Here is a 24,939-nt window from a genome sequence, read left to right as displayed (position 1 = left end):
GTAATTTCGACTTCTTTGCGCTCTCTTTTAACGCATTCGAGACCGAAAGAAATTCATATCAGTCAGTAGGCAAGGGTATAATATACATATTTTATATATAACTTATGTAGTAATGTATATATCATGTTAATTTCATATTTTTTTCAATATAGAATTATTATATATATATATATATATATATATATATATATATATATATAATAATTCTATATATATATATATATGTATATATTATGTATATGTATATGTATATGTATATATTAAATGTATTATGTACAGTTATATATATATATATATATATATATATATATATATATATATATATATAACTGTACATAATACATTATAGAATAACATAGTATATAATTTTATATTTTAAAAATATGAGGCATACTATTTAAGATTGTCAGCAACAATTTAAGATTGAAAGCAGCGACTGATTTCCGTTGAGATAATAGGGGTGATTGAGTTTGTATAACACTGTGATTCACTGAATTATAAATTATATATTTCCAACACTTAGATTACACTGACGTAGAGAAATAAATAGTTAACAACTTGTCGCACGAAGATGTGATAGATATGTACGCTAGAGCAGGGCTCTTATAATGGAAATTAATGTATTAATGGACTTAGCACTATAATATATTTAGGAGAGAAGATGTATGTTCGACAACACCGAGAACCGACAAAAGATTTTCGTGAAGTATGCGACTCTCGCGCTATGTGTAGACTGCCGCGTTAGGCGTTAGTTTTTAGACTGTCTGTCGCTCTTTTTCTAATACGGAAGAAAAGTTCGGTGTGGGTGTGCCCCTGTGCCTAAAGAACGCGGATTCGTTGTTCCCACTTTCGTTAGGAAAAGTGAGGGTAACGAACCGCGGTGTCGATTGGTCATGACCTGCACTACTGCTCGAAGGGATGAGTAGGAAGTCTCCTACCATCGTGGTGGATAGATGACTGTGTGCGTGAGGAAAACATAGCTTGTTTTATTAGAGGGCTATTCGGATTTTCCTAATGGGTGCATACCCGCTTTCTCCGTGTTTTAAGTACGCCTAATAAACCCAAGGACCTCTCTAAAAACCGACTGTGTTTCGAGAATATTTTTAAGCTTTAGAAATTCTTCAAGACAAACGGATTGAAGACACATGGCGAAACAATACAGGGAAGTGAAAGTTATGGTGGGTCCTTAGGTTTATTGAGGGTCGAAGTGACGTTACGCAGGCTGGTTGTTGTCCGGTGGCGCGAGCTGGCGCGGGCTGGCGTGCAGATGTTTTAGGCGGCGTAACAACAAGGAAGATCCTAGAAAATGAGAAGGGTGGATTAGAAGAACGAAGAAAACTCGAAGAAGATACAAAAGAAGAAACTACAGAGACAGAAGTCAATTCAAAAGGTATATTAAATAATAAGTGCGATTTACTTGATACCGAAAGAGCTATTGAAATTAATGATACGGTTCAAGATATTAAATTTACTGAAGGTAGAAGCCGCACTCAAAATGATATGGAAGATGTAGTAGAAGATTCACAAGAATTATCTAATAAAAGTAAGTTATCAGAAATAAGGATTGCACTTAACAAAATTGAATATACAAAAACTATTTTACGGAATAAAAAGAATTCATTAGAAAGAGAAAGAGGAGTAAGGGAAAAGAAGAAAATGTACAGACAGAAATTATTTCAAAAAATATATCAGATGATAAATGTGATTTGCTTTAGAAAAAAAAAAAAAAAAAATATTATCCACAAACTACATTAGGAATTTATCTATTTTAGTGAGGAGAAAGAGAAAGGATAGAGGAGTTGATCAATAGACTGTGGATTTTGAAGCGTTTATGAAAAACTTACAATTTTAATAAAATATTCAATGTAAAGTCTTTGTTATAATATTCAGATAGATAGATGAAAAAAATACTGAATTTGCATAATTGCTCATGGCTTATTGATCAATCATGCGACTCGTTCAGAGGTAACTCGAGTTGTAAAGGCGACAATTTATTAAAAATGGTATATCTGACGTACGATGCATTTGCTCATGTTAAACTATTTAAATAAGTATAAAAATCACGCGAAAAAAAAATCTACTGAAAATAATGTTGAACTAGTTAATAATAATAAATCATATAGTGAAACACAAACCTTAAATCAAGATTTTAAGTTCAAAAAAAAAAAAGAAAGAAGAAGAAAGAAGTTGATAAAATGACAGCAATAAAATGACCAAAAATTGAATTACGATCCCGAGCATCAACTCGCTGATCTTCAAGTAGAATGTTCCGACAAAGACAGGACGACACAAGAGTTCGAGAAGCACATAGAGGACATGAAGGAGGAAGTGCAAAAATTAGAATTGCAACTCGACGAGTTACAAAAAAAAGAAAAACACACACGCACGTAAAAAGAGTTCAATCTTTTGGAATACAAATGGAAGAACTAACAATAAAATTAGAAGAAATAACACAGAAGAAATAAGTCACCAATATGAAATTGCCTGATGGCTGATGTTGATCGTTGACGTTTATAATGATTGAATTTCGTCCACGGCGCCATCTGGATCCTTGTTGAAAAATTAAAATAGCCGCAACAGCACCATTGAGCTCATCACGTTTGTTGGTGAGTCGAGGAGCTGGAGGATTTCTCATCCTCAAGGACATAAATTTCACCGGTTCCGGTAATGTTTTTTACATGGTCCAAGCATTCGAAATCACAACATCGCTTTCCAAGACGAAATTTCCTGCATGGCTGTAGTAAACAGAAATCGATCAATTGTACAGATCAATCGTCACTCGACTGCTCGAGAATTCAGGTCATCCAGAGAATAGAATAGAGACGTGGAAAAATGTAGTGCGATCATCGCAGTGGGAGGAAATAGGGGGATAGGGACCAAATGAATGAACGAGATGTTAAGGACAACTGACGACAAGTTCTTCTTTTGTCGAGAATTGCATGTTTGTGAATGGTTTGTGGGTGGTTAGGTGGAGAGAATTGAAGAGTTTGGAGGTGACTGGAAGAGTGTTTTGGGCAAGGTAGATTGCAGAATGGTTGCGGTAGCATTGTGTTAATTATGGGTTTGTACATGTAATCTTTGTATGTATCACTACATAGAACCTAACGTATATTTTTAATAATACATCAGAGTTTTAGTTATTTCATAGCTATGAATTTTATACTCTATAATCTTGACCGACAACCCAACCGACCAACACCGACAACCCTATCCCCCCTGCTTCTCCGACATATAATTAATTAAAAAGGGGGAAATATAATTCTGTAATATCGTAGAATAGCTTTGATTGAAGATCGGCTGAAATTAGAAAACACCGTGTACGTCGTCTTTTTGTAGTTTGTTTACATCCAAGAGCGCCTAGTAACAGTGACGCGAGAAAAGATAAACAGCGTCAAAACAGAAGTACGGTTTCATATTTCAAGGAGTGGCAATCGAGAGGCCAGAGCATGTGAGCCAGAAAGTGTGTGCGTGTGCGTGTGTGTGTGTGTGTGAGAGGACGAGAGCAAGAGCGAGCACGACCGAGCAGAAATGCATTGGCGAGGGTCAGAGTTGATCGAGACGTCGAAGCATAGAGTCGTTAGAATTGTCGAGTGTTAGAGTTGCTAGTGAGAGAGAGAGAGAGAGAGAGAGAGAGAGAGAGAGAGAGAGAGTTACCAAATATAAAAAATACGAGCGTTGCATTTAGTTTTCCTGTTAATCAAACATCGTTTCTCTGTCTAACTAATATCTGTATTTTCAATCCATTATTAATAAATTATAATTAATCGGACAAAATTACACCTTTAATATATTCCGATATTACATTACCATGATGTAATATTTATCATGCTTATTTTGTACGTAAAACGAATCGTTGGAATATTCCCGAAGCTAACGAAGCATTTCCCAAAAGTTAAACCGAAGAAATTAACGCGAATAGTTAAGTGAAATTTTTCCATTAACTTGCTGACCAACCGGCAAATAAAAAATCATAAAAATTGTTTCAATGTGTTGAGGTCACGCATAACTTCTTTTTTCATTGACGATTACCAAACAGGTAAAATTTCGAAATTGTACGAAGGCCACGTGACCAGATCGTATTGGAATTTGAAGTGCATGGAAAAAGACAACTCGAAGTACAAATCTTGAGATGTACTACTCGAAGTACAAACGTGAACTAATGGATGCAGAAAAGCAATTAACGCCAAACATCCGAACAGCATCTTGGAGCCCGTCATTGTTCTGAAATAAAAGAAGTGACGAATTAAAAAGACGCAGGACTAATAATAATAAAGGAAACTTAGTTCGTATTATAAATTGAATTTACATCAGAAAAGAAGCACGATCACGCGAAACAGATCGTAGAAATGACAAATATCATCGATATACGTTTCAGTGTAATTTCACTTTTGAAAATTATTTAGTTTAATACGATCGTATTCATCGCTCTGAAACTTTCATTGTGCTACAATTTGTGCTGCGTCTTTTTAATTTCTCTATCTTTCTGTGTTTTCGGAAAAATTACTTGAAAGATTAAGAATTGCTTGCCTTATTTTATTTTCGATTAGTTAGGGTTTGATTATTCCAGGTAAGCTTTATTATTTATAACAGGTTTTATCACTTGTTTATTATTTAGGAGTTTGTTATTTTAGGATTAGTACCTTTTAGGATTTCTTATCCTTCGAGTTTCTGTTTCAGATATCTAGGTCTATTTCAAGATGTTTTATTACATTAGGATTATTTATTCGATTAAGATAATTTAAGAGTTTCACAATGTACAAAGAAATAATCGCGTGAAATTTAGATTTATGCTTTAAACGTATTAAACACGCGGTAATTTCAATGTCTATAGCCTCGAACGTGTTCTGATTAGTTGTGTCATTGTATGTGACATTGAAATCACAAAAATCCATTGCAAGTGTGCTGTCATGCAATGTGGATGTAATTGGGTTTTTTGGGTATTTCCTGTATCATCTGATTTGTACAGTACTATTTTAACGCAAGGACAGGAAAGTTATTATATATTTCCCGTCCATTATTTGAATCGTTGTGAAGTGTAACGAATTATATTCGATTCGAGGAGATGTTAATGAATTACCCATTTCATATGTAATTACATGGAAATAAAAATCATTGCAAAAATAATTGATCTAATGACAACGGAATTTCCAATATTTTTTTGTTTCGTCACGTCTTTTTCATAATATATCTTTTATAGGTACGTGATTTATTAATCGTTCGAATGGAAATAATTATTCGTATAATATTCAAATGATTCTAGCCATAAAATAAATTAAAACGATACCTGTCAATGATATGCAATCTGCGTATGACGTCAACCTCGATCTATGCTTATACAAGAAATTTTATCAATCAATGACTAGATATACAATAATCAAATATTATAAAATTTCCTGAAAACCTTTAGGTGTTAATATTAAGGTGTTAATATCTTTAATATTTGCAAGTTATTGTTTAGCGCTAATTAGTTAGAATGTAACAAGTGGTGTACCAGAATTGAGATAATTAAGCCACACGAACAATCTTATTTAGATCTTTTTAATTTTTTAATTCTCTTTTGCTCTAATACTTCGTAAAATTAATCTTCATTAGCTACTACACTTCATAGAATAACAAGAGATAATTTTTCTTATATAACGTTTCATTCATAAAATCTATCATTAAAGTACATCTTCATAAAAATATCATTCCATACTAACGGTATATTTGGTGTCATACGAGATAACAGTTACCAGTGATGACATATGTAACTTTATAAAGATATCTCGTTTTATTATATATTAAAAGAATGTACTCATTGCTGCTATATTTCAGATGAAAAAAAGGAGGCAATGATTTTACAGTAAAATCGTTCGTTTACAACTGATTCATTTACATTTCATGATAATACTGTGCATTCTGAATATGCTATGATTTGGTTTAAAATAATAAATAGTCCATTCTTGCATACTATTGCTCCAGCTTTACTTGTATTTTCGATATTGGTATAAATAGAAAGACAATTAATGTCGTTCGAGTCTATTTTCGGATCATTTATATTACGTTTAATCCATATAGTTATTATATGAGACATAGTATCGTAAAATTTGGAAGAATAAAACGTTCGTACAGGATGTACATTTTATAAGAACTCCAACAAATCTGCGTGTGCACCTAAAATACAAACTGATAGTGATTGTTCATAAGTTTATATACATTATCTAATGTCAATCGAAGGTATCAATTCTTTTTCTCCATAAGAGTACTTTTTCATTTATATGTGTTCAAAAATACATGTGTTCAACCGTGAAGCATATGTCACCTACAACGAAAAAGAGTTTTCCTATACTTAATATTTCCTTTATATACCTATGAAAGTCTATTCTTCGCGTAGTATGAAATTATGAATAAATCTGGAATATTGTTCAATCTGAAAAGAAAAATAACTTATCATTCATCATCATTGATACGAGATTCAGAATGTTTGTTTTGTCTTGCAGAGAAAGAAGGCAGCCCTTTCTTTTAATGTGAAATAGAAAGCGAAAATTTGAAAACAGATTTTTTGGAAATTTACTTGCAAATATCGTTTTCAATATCGTGATTTTCTTCCCAATGGTACTGTACTTTCAAATTTTCCAGTATCCCTCTAAAAACAAAAAGTCGAACCTCGTTATTATTAACGTAGGCATTACAAGGAAGAGAAGTATTAGAAAGCAGCTCCTTTTTATTATGGATTTCTTTATAATCATGTAAATAAGAAATTCCGGAAATTTTTTCCTCAAGAATTTAATTCTTGTGTTTTGATTGATAATTATTACACTGCATACTAACTTTTCGCATACTGTTCGCGTCTAACAATTTCCTAATAATAACTACTTCAAAATTACATATGTTCTTGCACGAATTCAAAAGTACGTATGATACAATTACAATTGATTCTAAAATAATAATTATTTAAAGATATTAAGATACTAATTAAACGTTTCACTATATTTCAAAATCTGGAACAACAAATTTTTATTTATAAAAAATGAAACTGTGTTTATATATTCTTTGTCATGATGCTATTTCTTATTACCATGTCGACATTTTTTAAAATTCATTTTGTTATCTCTACGCAATATGAAAATTCATATACTGCTTAATATTTTTTACATATTATCCATCCACCGCATGATATCTCCTGAAAAATCAAAATATTAATGTTATATTATTACAATGCTTCTTAAATTTCAATTTTTGACAAATTTGAAATCTAATATATTTTGCACAATTGTTATTTATCAAAAAATTCTAAGTTAGTAACTTTCTTTTCAAATGGCAAATAACATATACTTTGACTTACCTGTAAGTTTTTGTTCCTAATCATCATTTCCTCTTATAGAACATCATTATTGTTCTTATAATTACTACCGGTGTCATAGATATTGTAGTGGCTACAACTGAATTAATAGAAAATGATAAATAACTGTGTATAACAATGACACATAACTTTTACTTACATATCAGTCGATAAGGGATTACTGTGATATCCTGTTGATGTTTCTTAAGGCACTTGATTAGGTGTGATACGGTATCATTCCTTATGGTATACTGTAGATAAGTATTTTAGAAAATAACAAGAATAAATCTAAATTATTCAGAGGTTCCAGTTTCGGCTTAGACATAAATACAGGACCATTTGCAAAGAAGAAAGGGTGCGTTTCTACAGCCTCGTTATAGTAACCATGAATACCAATCTCTGAATTACTGGTTACTAAACATAAATATCCTATAAAATTTAATATATTTCTTTAATTTTTAATACATACATGAGTTAGTAGTTCTAAATTATGAATCATCCTACCTGTGATATTACACTTTTCCTTATAATATCATCACTCAAGTGAACAACATTAAGATCATGTAAACCATGTCATCCTATCTTACTGTGAAGATACTTAGTTATGTTATCTAACATTATAAAAATATCATCAAATTCAAGTCCTTTTATTCACATCACATGGCCACGACGATCTGGTTCTTCGTTATATAATGTTCTAAAATTTGTCGTACATATAGGATGTATAAACCGTGATATCAAGGTATCAGTTCTTCCTTCCCAAGGGACAGTTTCATTAAAATTCTGATAGAATTAAAAATTAATTATTAATATTCTAACAATCATATATGTTAAATACATTATAGTCAACGATATATACCTGAGCGAATGTAGGGGTGATTCCTTGATAATTATAAATGTCATCAGCCCACATCATTGTGCCACTTCTTTGTACTCCAGCCTCTAGATTAACAGCCTAAACAAACATACAAAATTTTATAGAAGCTGTACAAAATATAGTATATATGCGCAATATTGAAGCGTTCAAGGGGATATAAAGGTAATGTACATCACATACACGTGTACTCTCATGCAACAAAATACAATTAGATTTAATAGTATAAGCTCTTTTATTCATCATAATAGATTGGAAATTTAAGTGTCTTACGAGGGTGAGTAAAAAGTTACCCGCTCTGTCGGTGTAGAATTTATTTTAAGCAATTGTCAAAAAAGACATACATCATTTTTTGACATAATCACTCAATTTCTGTATACACTTTGTCCATTTGCTGAAGGACCTTCGTATTTTCTCGTTAAAAAATGTTTTGGGCTGAGCTGCGAACCACGAATGCATCGTCGTCTTCACCTTTTCATCAGCTTTTTCGGCATCCATCTCGCACAAACTTTTTAAAACCCAAATCTGTCGTGCACTATTGCATAAGCAGAGCCGTGGCTGATTTGCAAATGATTTGCCACATTATCCAGTGTCACTCGTCTATTCCATAGATAGCACGTTCAATGTTGTCATCGTGGATGTGGACGGGCGTCCAGCTGTTTTTTCATAACACTTGTGCGATCTTCTTTGAACTTTTGTGCCCATTCAAACACACTTCGTGACAAAACACTTTCTCCATAATGTGCATTAAATCTTTGATAAATATAGGCATCAAACATAACCTCCGACCACAAGAAACGAATCACAGCATCCTGCACTGTTTTCCTGCAAATCACCATTGCAAAGCGCCATTACTCGCGCAACGGTCACAAACGAATTGACGTAACACAATGAAACCTACGCAGCAGCACTGAACAGATATTGACGTCATACGAAGAGTGCAGATGGATCAATACGGTCGACAGAAGTTTTAACTATCTGGAGTGCGGATAAATTTTTACCGAGAGTCGTATAGGAATCTATAATCTGTAAGTACACCTTTGGCTGAATGGAAATTTCTCTTACATATAGTCAAAAATGCAGAAACAGTGTATTGAATTGGAAAGTGATAAAAAATAAGTGAAGTTTCGAGGTTGCATGTGCTTGCATGAGTACACAGGACGTTTTTAGCGAATAAAAAATAATTTTGAAAGACACGAGACTTATCTTGTATTTTATGTACTCTCTGTGTCCGAATTTCCAGAAGCTCTCTATCTTATGAAGTGTTTTAGATTAGCCGGAAAATTTTGTATGTACATACAAGAAGTATACGATCTAAGTGGAATATTCCATTATTCTCTTGATACAACAGAAACGAAATTTACAGAACTTCTCAGAAAGTTGGTTTATTATTACCAAATTAATAGAATTAATATACGTTTATCATCTTTACATACCTAAGTCGTGGAGGTTTATCGTGCGTAAAAAATTAGTGTCGTTTCAAAGTTACATTTCGTACATTTTAAGCCTATAATTTGTAACGTACAAAACAATGTAAATTTGAGCTGTTTCTTATCTCCACAATAAGAAAATCCAACTTTACGTTTTTTACACAATGATATTTATGGAACAGTAATATCATATTATTGCATCGCTTGGAGAATGAAGTCAAGGTACGATGTGACCCTAGTGTAAACGCTGGGATACCCAGCTGTGCCGCACTTATAAGCATAAGACACAATACCTATTAAATACGAGGTTCATTCATGTTGTATGAGCAGTGGTCCGCCGCGGTCAGCCTGAAAGGATCGTTAAATTTTTAATCAAAGATACTGAAATATATCGATCGAATTGTATTGAAATTATACTTATATACAGTAATAATCTTCTATTGATTTGTGTATTGAAATACTCCAATTTATAATGTACATGTTATATGTATTTTGAGCAAAACTAAGATTAGAAGGAAATTAGATTAAATACCATAATGAGGTGTGAGAAGTGGGCAAGACTATTAAATTGTGTTTATCTATTATTTCTAATGTTTAAGACGTCGATTTGATGTTAATTCGAATTGACGTGTCTTCAGATACCGTATAGTTTGTAGTAACTCTGTAACTTAATTACCGTACAAGAATCCTCTCCACCCTGAGCATGTTCGGCGCATATTATACCATCAGTGATATCAGGTGCATTAGGAAATTTGGGATAAGCTATTTTGCATTCGGCGTTCTTAATCACTGGCATTTGTACTTCCATTAATGCATTACGTCGTGGTCGTCCTACGAAGAAAATAAGAAAGATATTTAAGACTGGAACTGTTTAATTTTATTATAAAATTGATATCACTTACTATATCTTAACGCTCCCCATCCAGCAACAAGGGGGTTATAGCCGACGAAGTTGCTCTTTCGTAGGGGCTCTTTCGTACAAATGGGATATACGTACCCTGAAAAATAAAAAAATAAATGAAAATGCAGAAAACGAATGACCAAAAGTATGAGAAAGAATTGTACACGCTTTATGACACAATATACGTGTACAGTAAGAAATTTCAGGATATGATACTTCATTAATACTCAATAGCATATATATATATATATATATATATACATATATATATATTTGAGGACTTACTCGAAAATGGCACCTCCTCCACCAATCTAAGAATGGCAATATTATGATTGTGTATGTTTTCTATTCCATCCATATGTACACAATGTGCTGCGGTCAAAACATGCCTAGCCGTTATCAGGGAACCTCCGTACTTCCATAGTGGTTTGTCTGGGTTTCGGGGATTATGAAAACTTAATGCAGCGATCCATGGCCAAGCGCCTAAAATGCAATAGTCATAGTTGTGAATATACATAATTTTTTCTCACATAATGAGTAACAACGATTATTATCTATTTGATATTCGATCATACAGCAGACGATAAGTACATACGTACAAATACTCTGAAATAGAGATTTGATAAAGACAGAAATTAAATTTTTATTCCAGTGGAATACAAATTATTAAATAATTCTATATAATTTCTATTTGAACTATACTGAACTATAAAGTTCAAACGTGTAATTTCTGCCCTAACAGTTTTTGATCTCTATCTATATTATTACTCCTATATCAATTTTTTATTTCAAGCAAAAAGATACTCTTCCTAACATGGAGTAGAAGAAAGAAATAATTCAAGTTAATAAGTAAAGTTACTACCGATAAAATCATAGCATTATTATTTAGTCTAATTGAAATGTACATTGATGTGCTGTTTAATGCCTTTAAAGTTCATTCTTTGCAGTAAATGGCTTATTATTAATCGGAAAGAAAGACATAAAACGTACCAAGTTCAGCTGGTTTACCATCGACCACCCTGGTATGAGAGACGTTGCTAAAACCACAGTATGGTGGTCGCCAAGCCTTATACTTATACACAGTTTTTATTAAAATTTCTCTCTTCTCTTTGTTTGGATCGTCCGGACAGCAAACGATCGTAACATTGCCCTGGTATCTGCACACTGATCGTCTATAAAAATCGGTGGCTGTACGGTACTGTATCTGCCATATTTCTTGCAGAGGTTTACATTTTCTGTAGTCAAGGCACCTGCCTTCTTGATTGTCCGGTGTGGTACATTCTGGATCAAACAATTTTAAAACATTTATACAGTTCAAAGATGCGTAAGAAAGCGACACCGATTACTCAACTTTCGAAGTAAAAAGCCGATCAAGTCCACCGGATTGCCCTACAGACACGTATTAATCCGTAAGAGTTAGTCATCATGTTGATAATAATTATCTAAAGAAACTTTTCACGTGAAAATATAAAATTTTAATTGATTAGATATTGTGTTAGCCATACTTAAGAAAGAAAATGAAAATGAATGAAATGAAAGAAAAGGACTACCTTCAACCTCATTTTTTAAATAAACACTTTGTCAGTTTTGCGGTAAATAAATTCTTAGGAATTCAGGACAGTTTTTAGTGAATCATTTTGTTTCGACCGTTCGCGGAGAGACGCGATCGCGAGATAGCACGTCAACGAGAGTTGTAAGTTCCCGTTACGATTAAATAATCGACGCCACGAACTGATCGATCCCCTTATTTCGATTATGATAATAAGGGTAGTTCAATGAAATTCCACAGAATTAACACAAATAAATTAATGTTTATTTCAACAACTTATTAACTAGAAAGATATAAAAGGAACAAAAAAAATGTAACTGCGTTTTGGTTGATAAGTAATGCGCGACATACCACATGTGTTGACGGTTCGACTTCTCGAAAAGTTCTGAACGCCTTTCGATTTTTTTCGTTTTTTCTGGAAGGCGACCCCCACTACGTTCGGATCACGCCACATTCTTTTACTGCGAGGTAAAATACGGGCCACGAGTCGACGTTTCTGGAAGTCGCCCTGCTTAATGAACCACGCGCTTGCCGCTACAATGTTTGTTTGCCGGGCAGACGCGACGATCCGTCTGCGACATTATAGTGCCGCGATCGATAGTTAAGAATATGACCTATGGTAAGCCGCATGGCGTAACATTCTCCCCCCGTTGAGAGGGTACCGATCAAACTAGCGAGGTGTGGTTGAAGTTCCCATCTTATTTCGTCTCGGTGGCTAGTTGTTCGGGTTTCTCGAGATCGGGTTGAATTGGCAGTGGGACAAGCCTTTTGACGCCCCGATCCAAAATGCTCTTTGCCGTCTGAACTGTAGCTGTCCGGATGACACCATCGGCGCCTGGATGAACCTTGATAACTCGGCCCAGAGGCCAATGCATGGAGGGAACGTTGTCCTCTCTGAGGATGACGATTGTGCCCTTTTGGATGCTGTGTCCACCCTTGCTCCATTTATTGCGGTTGGTTAGCTCGTTCAAATACTCCTTATGCCAGCGGTTCCAAAAATGTTGTTTAAGCTGTTGGATATGCTGCCATTTGGAGAGTCGGTTCGATGGAATGTCTCTGAAATCTCGATCACGTAAGCACATTAATGAATCGCCAATGAGGAAATGTCCGGGAGTGAGGGCTAGGAAATCATTTGGATCGGTGGAGATAGGAGTTAGCGGGCGGGAATTGAGGACTGCTTCTATTTCTATGATAAGAGTATTACGGTGTTAAGCTCATATGTTTCTGTTTCTCCACTCGCGCTGCGCCATAATATCCTTTGATATTTCCGATCCTCTGGTCGTACGAGGAATTGCCGATACATTTTCTCGATGTCGCCAGTGAGTACGTACTGATGAGCGCGGAATCTAATTAATATACAAAATAAATTGTGAATTGATTCGAGAATATAGGATTTCCCCATTTTCATGATTATCGTGATTTTTGTATAAATATATTTTTTAAGATACTAATAATTGGGTACTTATAAATTAGTATTATCAATTATTTTGCATTTATAATTCCGCCTCTAGTATAAGTGTTAATTGAAAACTAACTTTATGTTTCAAAAAGTACTAGCAAAGTCGTTGAGTAACAAGCCACTGATGCTAACACAAATAGCATTGTCGTAATTAAATATTTCTAAATATTCATTTTTCATTTTGAACCTGTAGAAACAATTTATTATATATACTATTAGCTAAGAAATTGCATATTTAATTAAGTCGAAATATAAAACTTAGTTATTTTGATAATTTAGAAAATAAAAAACTGACAAACGTTTCAATTTAATTTATGGTTGGAACAAAAGACAGTTATTTTTCATTAATTGAAATATTGCAATGCAGAGTACTTTCCTAAATACGGCGAGAGTATTCCTGATGGTGAAACGAGCGTTGCTTCATCGAACGCAGCTAAAGAAAACAACATCTATGTAGTTGGTGGTACGATGCCTGAAATAGAGGGCGATAAATTGTACAATACCTGTACTATTTGGGGTCCCGATGGAACTTTGATAGCAAGACACCGAAAGGTAAGTAATATATTCCTTTATGGCTTTGAATTTGAAAATATCGGGGTGAAGAAAGTGACTCTATCTAGGAATAATTTAGGAATATACATATGTACATACGTATACTATAACCAATTCTATAATTTACGGTTTATAAAATACGTTATGATACGGGAAACGCCCATTTTTGTTGTAATGTGTTTGTTGTTGTATAAATTTTTCACATACTTAAAATATTATTATACTTATTTTTTCTCCTTTTTAAACATTATTAAATGATAAGATTTTTTAATAAAAGAAAGTGATAAAAACGCTGTCAGTTATTAAATAAAAAATAATTAAAGTTTAGGAGTTGGTAACTTTGATATTAAATTACAAAAGTTGCAGCAATATAATTAGCGACCACATTTTTATGTTATTAGGTACATCTATTCGACATCGACATTCCTAATAAGATTACTTTTCGAGAGAGTGATTCACTCAGTCCTGGTAACTCCCTAACGACGTTCGATGTGAAGGGCTGCAAAATAGGTATTGGCATTTGCTATGATATTAGATTCGAGGAAATGGCACGCATTTATCGGAACAAAGGTACAGTAACTTAATCGATCAATACTTAACTAGCAAAAAATTAAATATCTTTCTTAAATATATTCTATATAAAATTAATATAATCTGTAACTCTGTATAAAAAGAAGCTTAATTTAAAAAACCAGTATATTTGCTGAAAATGAAACAAATAAAAGAATTAAAAGCACAATAAGAGGACTGTCCTCGCATATTCAGAAATGATGGAATGTGAACCGTGCAACTACGAAGTTATTTCCTGCTTCTCTGGGTTAGGTTGCCAAATGCTGATATATCCAGCGGCATTCAATATGACCACTGGACCACTGCACTGGTCATTACTTCAGCGTTTCAGAGCGAATGATAATCAATTATACGTTGCCTGCATATCACCGGCTCGTGTTCCTTAAGCAAGTTACGTCGCATGGGGACATACACAGTTGACCAATCCCTGAGGAAAGATTCTTTACGATTTGGAAACTCAAGAGAATATGGCAGTCACCGATATCGGTAATTTACAGCTTAAAATTAAAAGCGAGAGATCCATGATGTAATTAATTTTTAGTCTCGTTAATTTATCGATTTAGCCATCTTCCTTTGTATTTGTTGAATTTATTAGTAAGCATTACTTATTATTTCGTATGTTTCTTTTTTCTATCAGATCTAAAAGTTGTTGAGGAAGTAAGGGCTCGGATACCTACATTTTCTCAGAGACGTACAGATTTGTACGACACTGTCTGTAAGAAGGAGTAACTCTACACTAAAACAGAAAATGTTTTTTTATAATATTTCTACTACGATATCCTTTTTTTGTGAATTATTACTAATTTCTTATCATTTGTACTAAATGAATGACTCAATTAAGAAAACTAAAACGTTATAAATAATAATCTGTATATCTTGTGTATCAACATGTAATTGGATATTATAATAATATAGGAATGCTATAATAATATAGGATAATAATATAGGAGAATAATAATATACAAAAAAATACATGCTTTTAAACACCTTTAATATCGATCACATAAATTGTTATAATTCACAATGATTACGCATACATAAAAGACCCCTTGATAGTAAAATTTACGATCAAAAGGCAATTACGTATCGTTTAACAACATTTAATTTATAACACCTTTTAAACATTTAGACAGATTAACACATAACACTTCTTATATATAAACATCAATTCGAAGTTATCAGCTTGGAGAAATTGGTCGATTAATACCTGTAGATTGTCTGTCTCGATGAAAGAATTAAAGAGAGCAAAAACATGATAATGCCGCTAATATAATATTCCTTCTTTCTTGTATCTGTCTGCCTCTCAGGTCGTTTTACTAATTACAATAAGTAATTTCGACTTCTTTGCGCTCTCTTTTAACGCATTCGAGACCGAAAGAAATTCATATCAGTCAGTAGGCAAGGGTATAATATACATATTTTATATATAACTTATGTAGTAATGTATATATCATGTTAATTTCATATTTTTTTCAATATAGAATTATTATATATATATATATATATATATATATATATATATATATATATATAACTGTACATAATACATTATAGAATAACATAGTATATAATTTTATATTTTAAAAATATGAGGCATACTATTTAAGATTGTCAGCAACAATTTAAGATTGAAAGCAGCGACTGATTTCCGTTGAGATAATAGGGGTGATTGAGTTTGTATAACACTGTGATTCACTGAATTATAAATTATATATTTCCAACACTTAGATTACACTGACGTAGAGAAATAAATAGTTAACAACTTGTCGCACGAAGATGTGATAGATATGTACGCTAGAGCAGGGCTCTTATAATGGAAATTAATGTATTAATGGACTTAGCACTATAATATATTTAGGAGAGAAGATGTATGTTCGACAACACCGAGAACCGACAAAAGATTTTCGTGAAGTATGCGACTCTCGCGCTATGTGTAGACTGCCGCGTTAGGCGTTAGTTTTTAGACTGTCTGTCGCTCTTTTTCTAATACGGAAGAAAAGTTCGGTGTGGGTGTGCCCCTGTGCCTAAAGAACGCGGATTCGTTGTTCCCACTTTCGTTAGGAAAAGTGAGGGTAACGAACCGCGGTGTCGATTGGTCATGACCTGCACTACTGCTCGAAGGGATGAGTAGGAAGTCTCCTACCATCGTGGTGGATAGATGACTGTGTGCGTGAGGAAAACATAGCTTGTTTTATTAGAGGGCTATTCGGATTTTCCTAATGGGTGCATACCCGCTTTCTCCGTGTTTTAAGTACGCCTAATAAACCCAAGGACCTCTCTAAAAACCGACTGTGTTTCGAGAATATTTTTAAGCTTTAGAAATTCTTCAAGACAAACGGATTGAAGACACATGGCGAAACAATACAGGGAAGTGAAAGTTATGGTGGGTCCTTAGGTTTATTGAGGGTCGAAGTGACGTTACGCAGGCTGGTTGTTGTCCGGTGGCGCGAGCTGGCGCGGGCTGGCGTGCAGATGTTTTAGGCGGCGTAACAACAAGGAAGATCCTAGAAAATGAGAAGGGTGGATTAGAAGAACGAAGAAAACTCGAAGAAGATACAAAAGAAGAAACTACAGAGACAGAAGTCAATTCAAAAGGTATATTAAATAATAAGTGCGATTTACTTGATACCGAAAGAGCTATTGAAATTAATGATACGGTTCAAGATATTAAATTTACTGAAGGTAGAAGCCGCACTCAAAATGATATGGAAGATGTAGTAGAAGATTCACAAGAATTATCTAATAAAAGTAAGTTATCAGAAATAAGGATTGCACTTAACAAAATTGAATATACAAAAACTATTTTACGGAATAAAAAGAATTCATTAGAAAGAGAAAGAGGAGTAAGGGAAAAGAAGAAAATGTACAGACAGAAATTATTTCAAAAAATATATCAGATGATAAATGTGATTTGCTTTAGAAAAAAAAAAAAAAAAAATATTATCCACAAACTACATTAGGAATTTATCTATTTTAGTGAGGAGAAAGAGAAAGGATAGAGGAGTTGAACAATAGACTGTGGATTTTGAAGCGTTTATGAAAAACTTACAATTTTAATAAAATATTCAATGTAAAGTCTTTGTTATAATATTCAGATAGATAGATGAAAAAAATACTGAATTTGCATAATTACTCATGGCTTATTGATCAATCATGCGACTCGTTCAGAGGTAACTCGAGTTGTAAAGGCGACAATTTATTAAAAATGGTATATCTGACGTACGATGCATTTGCTCATGTTAAACTATTTAAATAAGTATAAAAATCACGCGAAAAAAAAATCTACTGAAAATAATGTTGAACTAGTTAATAATAATAAATCATATAGTGAAACACAAACCTTAAATCAAGATTTTAAGTTCAAAAAAAAAAAAGAAAGAAGAAGAAAGAAGTTGATAAAATGACAGCAATAAAATGACCAAAAATTGAATTACGATCCCGAGCATCAACTCGCTGATCTTCAAGTAGAATGTTCCGACAAAGACAGGACGACACAAGAGTTCGAGAAGCACATAGAGGACATGAAGGAGGAAGTGCAAAAATTAGAATTGCAACTCGACGAGTTACAAAAAAAAGAAAAACACACACGCACGTAAAAAGAGTTCAATCTTTTGGAATACAAATGGAAGAACTAACAATAAAATTAGAAGAAATAACACAGAAGAAATAAGTCACCAATATGAAATTGCCTGATGGCTGATGTTGATCGTTGACGTTTATAATGATTGAATTTCGTCCACGGCGCCATCTGGATCCTTGTTGAAAAATTAAAATAGCCGCAACAGCACCATTGAGCTCATCACGTTTGTTGGTGAGTCGAGGAGCTGGAGGATTTCTCATCCTCAAGGACATAAATTTCACCGGTTCCGGTAATGTTTTTTACATGGTCCAAGCATTCGAAATCACAACATCGCTTTCCAAGACGAAATTTCCTGCATGGCTGTAGTAAACAGAAATCGATCAATTGTACAGATCAATCGTCACTCGACTGCTCGAGAATTCAGGTCATCCAGAGAATAGAATAGAGACGTGGAAAAATGTAGTGCGATCATCGCAGTGGGAGGAAATAGGGGGATAGGGACCAAATGAATGAACGAGATGTTAAGGACAACTGACGACAAGTTCTTCTTTTGTCGAGAATTGCATGTTTGTGAATGGTTTGTGGGTGGTTAGGTGGAGAGAATTGAAGAGTTTGGAGGTGACTGGAAGAGTGTTTTGGGCAAGGTAGATTGCAGAATGGTTGCGGTAGCATTGTGTTAATTATGGGTTTGTACATGTAATCTTTGTATGTATCACTACATAGAACCTAACGTATATTTTTAATAATACATCAGAGTTTTAGTTATTTCATAGCTATGAATTTTATACTCTATAATCTTGACCGACAACCCAACCGACCAACACCGACAACCCTATCCCCCCTGCTTCTCCGACATATAATTAATTAAAAAGGGGGAAATATAATTCTGTAATATCGTAGAATAGCTTTGATTGAAGATCGGCTGAAATTAGAAAACACCGTGTACGTCGTCTTTTTGTAGTTTGTTTACATCCAAGAGCGCCTAGTAACAGTGACGCGAGAAAAGATAAACAGCGTCAAAACAGAAGTACGGTTTCATATTTCAAGGAGTGGCAATCGAGAGGCCAGAGCATGTGAGCCAGAAAGTGTGTGCGTGTGCGTGTGTGTGTGTGTGTGAGAGGACGAGAGCAAGAGCGAGCACGACCGAGCAGAAATGCATTGGCGAGGGTCAGAGTTGATCGAGACGTCGAAGCATAGAGTCGTTAGAATTGTCGAGTGTTAGAGTTGCTAGTGAGAGAGAGAGAGAGAGAGAGAGAGAGAGAGAGAGAGAGAGAGAGAGAGAGTTACCAAATATAAAAAATACGAGCGTTGCATTTAGTTTTCCTGTTAATCAAACATCGTTTCTCTGTCTAACTAATATCTGTATTTTCAATCCATTATTAATAAATTATAATTAATCGGACAAAATTACACCTTTAATATATTCCGATATTACATTACCATGATGTAATATTTATCATGCTTATTTTGTACGTAAAACGAATCGTTGGAATATTCCCGAAGCTAACGAAGCATTTCCCAAAAGTTAAACCGAAGAAATTAACGCGAATAGTTAAGTGAAATTTTTCCATTAACTTGCTGACCAACCGGCAAATAAAAAATCATAAAAATTGTTTCAATGTGTTGAGGTCACGCATAACTTCTTTTTTCATTGACGATTACCAAACAGGTAAAATTTCGAAATTGTACGAAGGCCACGTGACCAGATCGTATTGGAATTTGAAGTGCATGGAAAAAGACAACTCGAAGTACAAATCTTGAGATGTACTACTCGAAGTACAAACGTGAACTAATGGATGCAGAAAAGCAATTAACGCCAAACATCCGAACAGCATCTTGGAGCCCGTCATTGTTCTGAAATAAAAGAAGTGACGAATTAAAAAGACGCAGGACTAATAATAATAAAGGAAACTTAGTTCGTATTATAAATTGAATTTACATCAGAAAAGAAGCACGATCACGCGAAACAGATCGTAGAAATGACAAATATCATCGATATACGTTTCAGTGTAATTTCACTTTTGAAAATTATTTAGTTTAATACGATCGTATTCATCGCTCTGAAACTTTCATTGTGCTACAATTTGTGCTGCGTCTTTTTAATTTCTCTATCTTTCTGTGTTTTCGGAAAAATTACTTGAAAGATTAAGAATTGCTTGCCTTATTTTATTTTCGATTAGTTAGGGTTTGATTATTCCAGGTAAGCTTTATTATTTATAACAGGTTTTATCACTTGTTTATTATTTAGGAGTTTGTTATTTTAGGATTAGTACCTTTTAGGATTTCTTATCCTTCGAGTTTCTGTTTCAGATATCTAGGTCTATTTCAAGATGTTTTATTACATTAGGATTATTTATTCGATTAAGATAATTTAAGAGTTTCACAATGTACAAAGAAATAATCGCGTGAAATTTAGATTTATGCTTTAAACGTATTAAACACGCGGTAATTTCAATGTCTATAGCCTCGAACGTGTTCTGATTAGTTGTGTCATTGTATGTGACATTGAAATCACAAAAATCCATTGCAAGTGTGCTGTCATGCAATGTGGATGTAATTGGGTTTTTTGGGTATTTCCTGTATCATCTGATTTGTACAGTACTATTTTAACGCAAGGATAGGAAAGTTATTATATATTTCCCGTCCATTATTTGAATCGTTGTGAAGTGTAACGAATTATATTCGATTCGAGGAGATGTTAATGAATTACCCATTTCATATGTAATTACATGGAAATAAAAATCATTGCAAAAATAATTGATCTAATGACAACGGAATTTCCAATATTTTTTTGTTTCGTCACGTCTTTTTCATAATATATCTTTTATAGGTACGTGATTTATTAATCGTTCGAATGGAAATAATTATTCGTATAATATTCAAATGATTCTAGCCATAAAATAAATTAAAACGATACCTGTCAATGATATGCAATCTGCGTATGACGTCAACCTCGATCTATGCTTATACAAGAAATTTTATCAATCAATGACTAGATATACAATAATCAAATATTATAAAATTTCCTGAAAACCTTTAGGTGTTAATATTAAGGTGTTAATATCTTTAATATTTGCAAGTTATTGTTTAGCGCTAATTAGTTAGAATGTAACAAGTGGTGTACCAGAATTGAGATAATTAAGCCACACGAACAATCTTATTTAGATCTTTTTAATTTTTTAATTCTCTTTTGCTCTAATACTTCGTAAAATTAATCTTCATTAGCTACTACACTTCATAGAATAACAAGAGATAATTTTTCTTATATAACGTTTCATTCATAAAATCTATCATTAAAGTACATCTTCATAAAAATATCATTCCATACTAACGGTATATTTGGTGTCATACGAGATAACAGTTACCAGTGATGACATATGTAACTTTATAAAGATATCTCGTTTTATTATATATTAAAAGAATGTACTCATTGCTGCTATATTTCAGATGAAAAAAAGGAGGCAATGATTTTACAGTAAAATCGTTCGTTTACAACTGATTCATTTACATTTCATGATAATACTGTGCATTCTGAATATGCTATGATTTGGTTTAAAATAATAAATAGTCCATTCTTGCATACTATTGCTCCAGCTTTACTTGTATTTTCGATATTGGTATAAATAGAAAGACAATTAATGTCGTTCGAGTCTATTTTCGGATCATTTATATTACGTTTAATCCATATAGTTATTATATGAGACATAGTATCGTAAAATTTGGAAGAATAAAACGTTCGTACAGGATGTACATTTTATAAGAACTCCAACAAATCTGCGTGTGCACCTAAAATACAAACTGATAGTGATTGTTCATAAGTTTATATACATTATCTAATGTCAATCGAAGGTATCAATTCTTTTTCTCCATAAGAGTACTTTTTCATTTATATGTGTTCAAAAATACATGTGTTCAACCGTGAAGCATATGTCACCTACAACGAAAAAGAGTTTTCCTATACTTAATATTTCCTTTATATACCTATGAAAGTCTATTCTTCGCGTAGTATGAAATTATGAATAAATCTGGAATATTGTTCAATCTGAAAAGAAAAATAACTTATCATTCATCATCATTGATACGAGATTCAGAATGTTTGTTTTGTCTTGCAGAGAAAGAAGGCAGCCCTTTCTTTTAATGTGAAATAGAAAGCGAAAATTTGAAAACAGATTTTTTGGAAATTTACTTGCAAATATCGTTTTCAATATCGTGATTTTCTTCCCAATGGTACTGTACTTTCAAATTTTCCAGTATCCCTCTAAAAACAAAAAGTCGAACCTCGTTATTATTAACGTAGGCATTACAAGGAAGAGAAGTATTAGAAAGCAGCTCCTTTTTATTACGGATTTCTTTATAATCATGTAAATAAGAAATTCCGGAAATTTTTTCCTCAAGAATTTAATTCTTGTGTTTTGATTGATAATTATTACACTGCATACTAACTTTTCGCATACTGTTCGCGTCTAACAATTTCCTAATAATAACTACTTCAAAATTACATATGTTCTTGCACAAATTCAAAAGTACGTATGATACAATTACAATTGATTCTAAAATAATAATTATTTAAAGATATTAAGATACTAATTAAACGTTTCACTATATTTCAAAATCTGGAACAACAAATTTTTATTTATAAAAAATGAAACTGTGTTTATATATTCTTTGTCATGATGCTATTTCTTATTACCATGTCGACATTTTTTAAAATTCATTTTGTTATCTCTACGCAATATGAAAATTCATATACTGCTTAATATTTTTTACATATTATCCATCCACCGCATGATATCTCCTGAAAAATCAAAATATTAATGTTATATTATTACAATGCTTCTTAAATTTCAATTTTTGACAAATTTGAAATCCAATATATTTTGCACAATTGTTATTTATCAAAAAATTCTAAGTTAGTAACTTTCTTTTCAAATGGCAAATAACATATACTTTGACTTACCTGTAAGTTTTTGTTCCTAATCATCATTTCCTCTTATAGAACATCATTATTGTTCTTATAATTACTACCGGTGTCATAGATATTGTAGTGGCTACAACTGAATTAATAGAAAATGATAAATAACTGTGTATAACAATGACACATAACTTTTACTTACATATCAGTCGATAAGGGATTACTGTGATATCCTGTTGATGTTTCTTAAGGCACTTGATTAGGTGTGATACGGTATCATTCCTTATGGTATACTGTAGATAAGTATTTTAGAAAATAACAAGAATAAATCTAAATTATTCAGAGGTTCCAGTTTCGGCTTAGACATAAATACAGGACCATTTGCAAAGAAGAAAGGGTGCGTTTCTACAGCCTCGTTATAGTAACCATGAATACCAATCTCTGAATTACTGGTTACTAAACATAAATATCCTATAAAATTTAATATATTTCTTTAATTTTTAATACATACATGAGTTAGTAGTTCTAAATTATGAATCATCCTACCTGTGATATTACACTTTTCCTTATAATATCATCACTCAAGTGAACAACATTAAGATCATGTAAACCATGTCATCCTATCTTACTGTGAAGATACTTAGTTATGTTATCTAACATTATAAAAATATCATCAAATTCAAGTCCTTTTATTCACATCACATGGCCACGACGATCTGGTTCTTCGTTATATAATGTTCTAAAATTTGTCGTACATATAGGATGTATAAACCGTGATATCAAGGTATCAGTTCTTCCTTCCCAAGGGACAGTTTCATTAAAATTCTGATAGAATTAAAAATTAATTATTAATATTCTAACAATCATATATGTTAAATACATTATAGTCAACGATATATACCTGAGCGAATGTAGGGGTGATTCCTTGATAATTATAAATGTCATCAGCCCACATCATTGTGCCACTTCTTTGTACTCCAGCCTCTAGATTAACAGCCTAAACAAACATACAAAATTTTATAGAAGCTGTACAAAATATAGTATATATGCGCAATATTGAAGCGTTCAAGGGGATATAAAGGTAATGTACATCACATACACGTGTACTCTCATGCAACAAAATACAATTAGATTTAATAGTATAAGCTCTTTTATTCATCATAATAGATTGGAAATTTAAGTGTCTTACGAGGGTGAGTAAAAAGTTACCCGCTCTGTCGGTGTAGAATTTATTTTAAGCAATTGTCAAAAAAGACATACATCATTTTTTGACATAATCACTCAATTTCTGTATACACTTTGTCCATTTGCTGAAGGACCTTCGTATTTTCTCGTTAAAAAATGTTTTGGGCTGAGCTGCGAACCACGAATGCATCGTCGTCTTCACCTTTTCATCAGCTTTTTCGGCATCCATCTCGCACAAACTTTTTAAAACCCAAATCTGTCGTGCACTATTGCATAAGCAGAGCCGTGGCTGATTTGCAAATGATTTGCCACATTATCCAGTGTCACTCGTCTATTCCATAGATAGCACGTTCAATGTTGTCATCGTGGATGTGGACGGGCGTCCAGCTGTTTTTTCATAACACTTGTGCGATCTTCTTTGAACTTTTGTGCCCATTCAAACACACTTCGTGACAAAACACTTTCTCCATAATGTGCATTAAATCTTTGATAAATATAGGCATCAAACATAACCTCCGACCACAAGAAACGAATCACAGCATCCTGCACTGTTTTCCTGCAAATCACCATTGCAAAGCGCCATTACTCGCGCAACGGTCACAAACG

At 33.1% G+C, this 24,939-nt stretch overlaps 1 protein-coding gene and 1 long non-coding RNA gene across 2 annotated transcripts; both read left to right on the top strand.

The window, feature by feature from the left end:
- Positions 1-300: 300 nt before the first annotated feature.
- On the top strand, positions 301-5,124 carry LOC143304667 (uncharacterized). The gene is made up of 2 exons (XR_013061323.1): positions 301-3,918; positions 4,037-5,124. It is a non-coding gene; the product is annotated as an uncharacterized LOC143304667 (long non-coding RNA).
- A 3,946-nt stretch (positions 5,125-9,070) lies between these two features.
- LOC143304656 (omega-amidase NIT2-A-like) lies at positions 9,071-15,543 on the top strand. Its single transcript, XM_076627164.1, has 5 exons — positions 9,071-9,223; positions 13,902-14,086; positions 14,488-14,656; positions 14,909-15,142; positions 15,294-15,543. Exons 2-4 carry the CDS (start codon positions 14,003-14,005, stop codon positions 15,040-15,042), a joined length of 387 nt encoding a protein of 128 aa, XP_076483279.1. The 5' UTR covers positions 9,071-9,223; positions 13,902-14,002; the 3' UTR covers positions 15,043-15,142; positions 15,294-15,543.
- The last annotated feature ends 9,396 nt before the right edge of the window (positions 15,544-24,939 follow it).

This window comes from Bombus vancouverensis, unplaced genomic scaffold, assembly GCF_051014615.1.
Source record: "Bombus vancouverensis nearcticus unplaced genomic scaffold, iyBomVanc1_principal scaffold0045, whole genome shotgun sequence".
Lineage (NCBI taxonomy): Eukaryota > Metazoa > Arthropoda > Insecta > Hymenoptera > Apidae > Bombus > Bombus vancouverensis.
The sequence above is the reverse complement of the archived record's forward strand: the minus strand, read 5'-3'. Positions and strand labels throughout refer to the sequence as shown.

Excerpts from the sequence above, each read along its gene's own strand:
- LOC143304656 (XM_076627164.1), top strand. The coding sequence starts at position 14,003 with ATGCCTGAAATAGAGGGCGATAAATTGTACAATACCTGTACTATTTGG. Across the intron at positions 14,087-14,487 it reads TGATAGCAAGACACCGAAAG|GTACATCTATTCGACATCGA; the intron begins GTAAGTAATATA and ends TTATGTTATTAG. Across the intron at positions 14,657-14,908 it reads ACGCATTTATCGGAACAAAG|GTTGCCAAATGCTGATATAT; the intron begins GTACAGTAACTT and ends TCTCTGGGTTAG.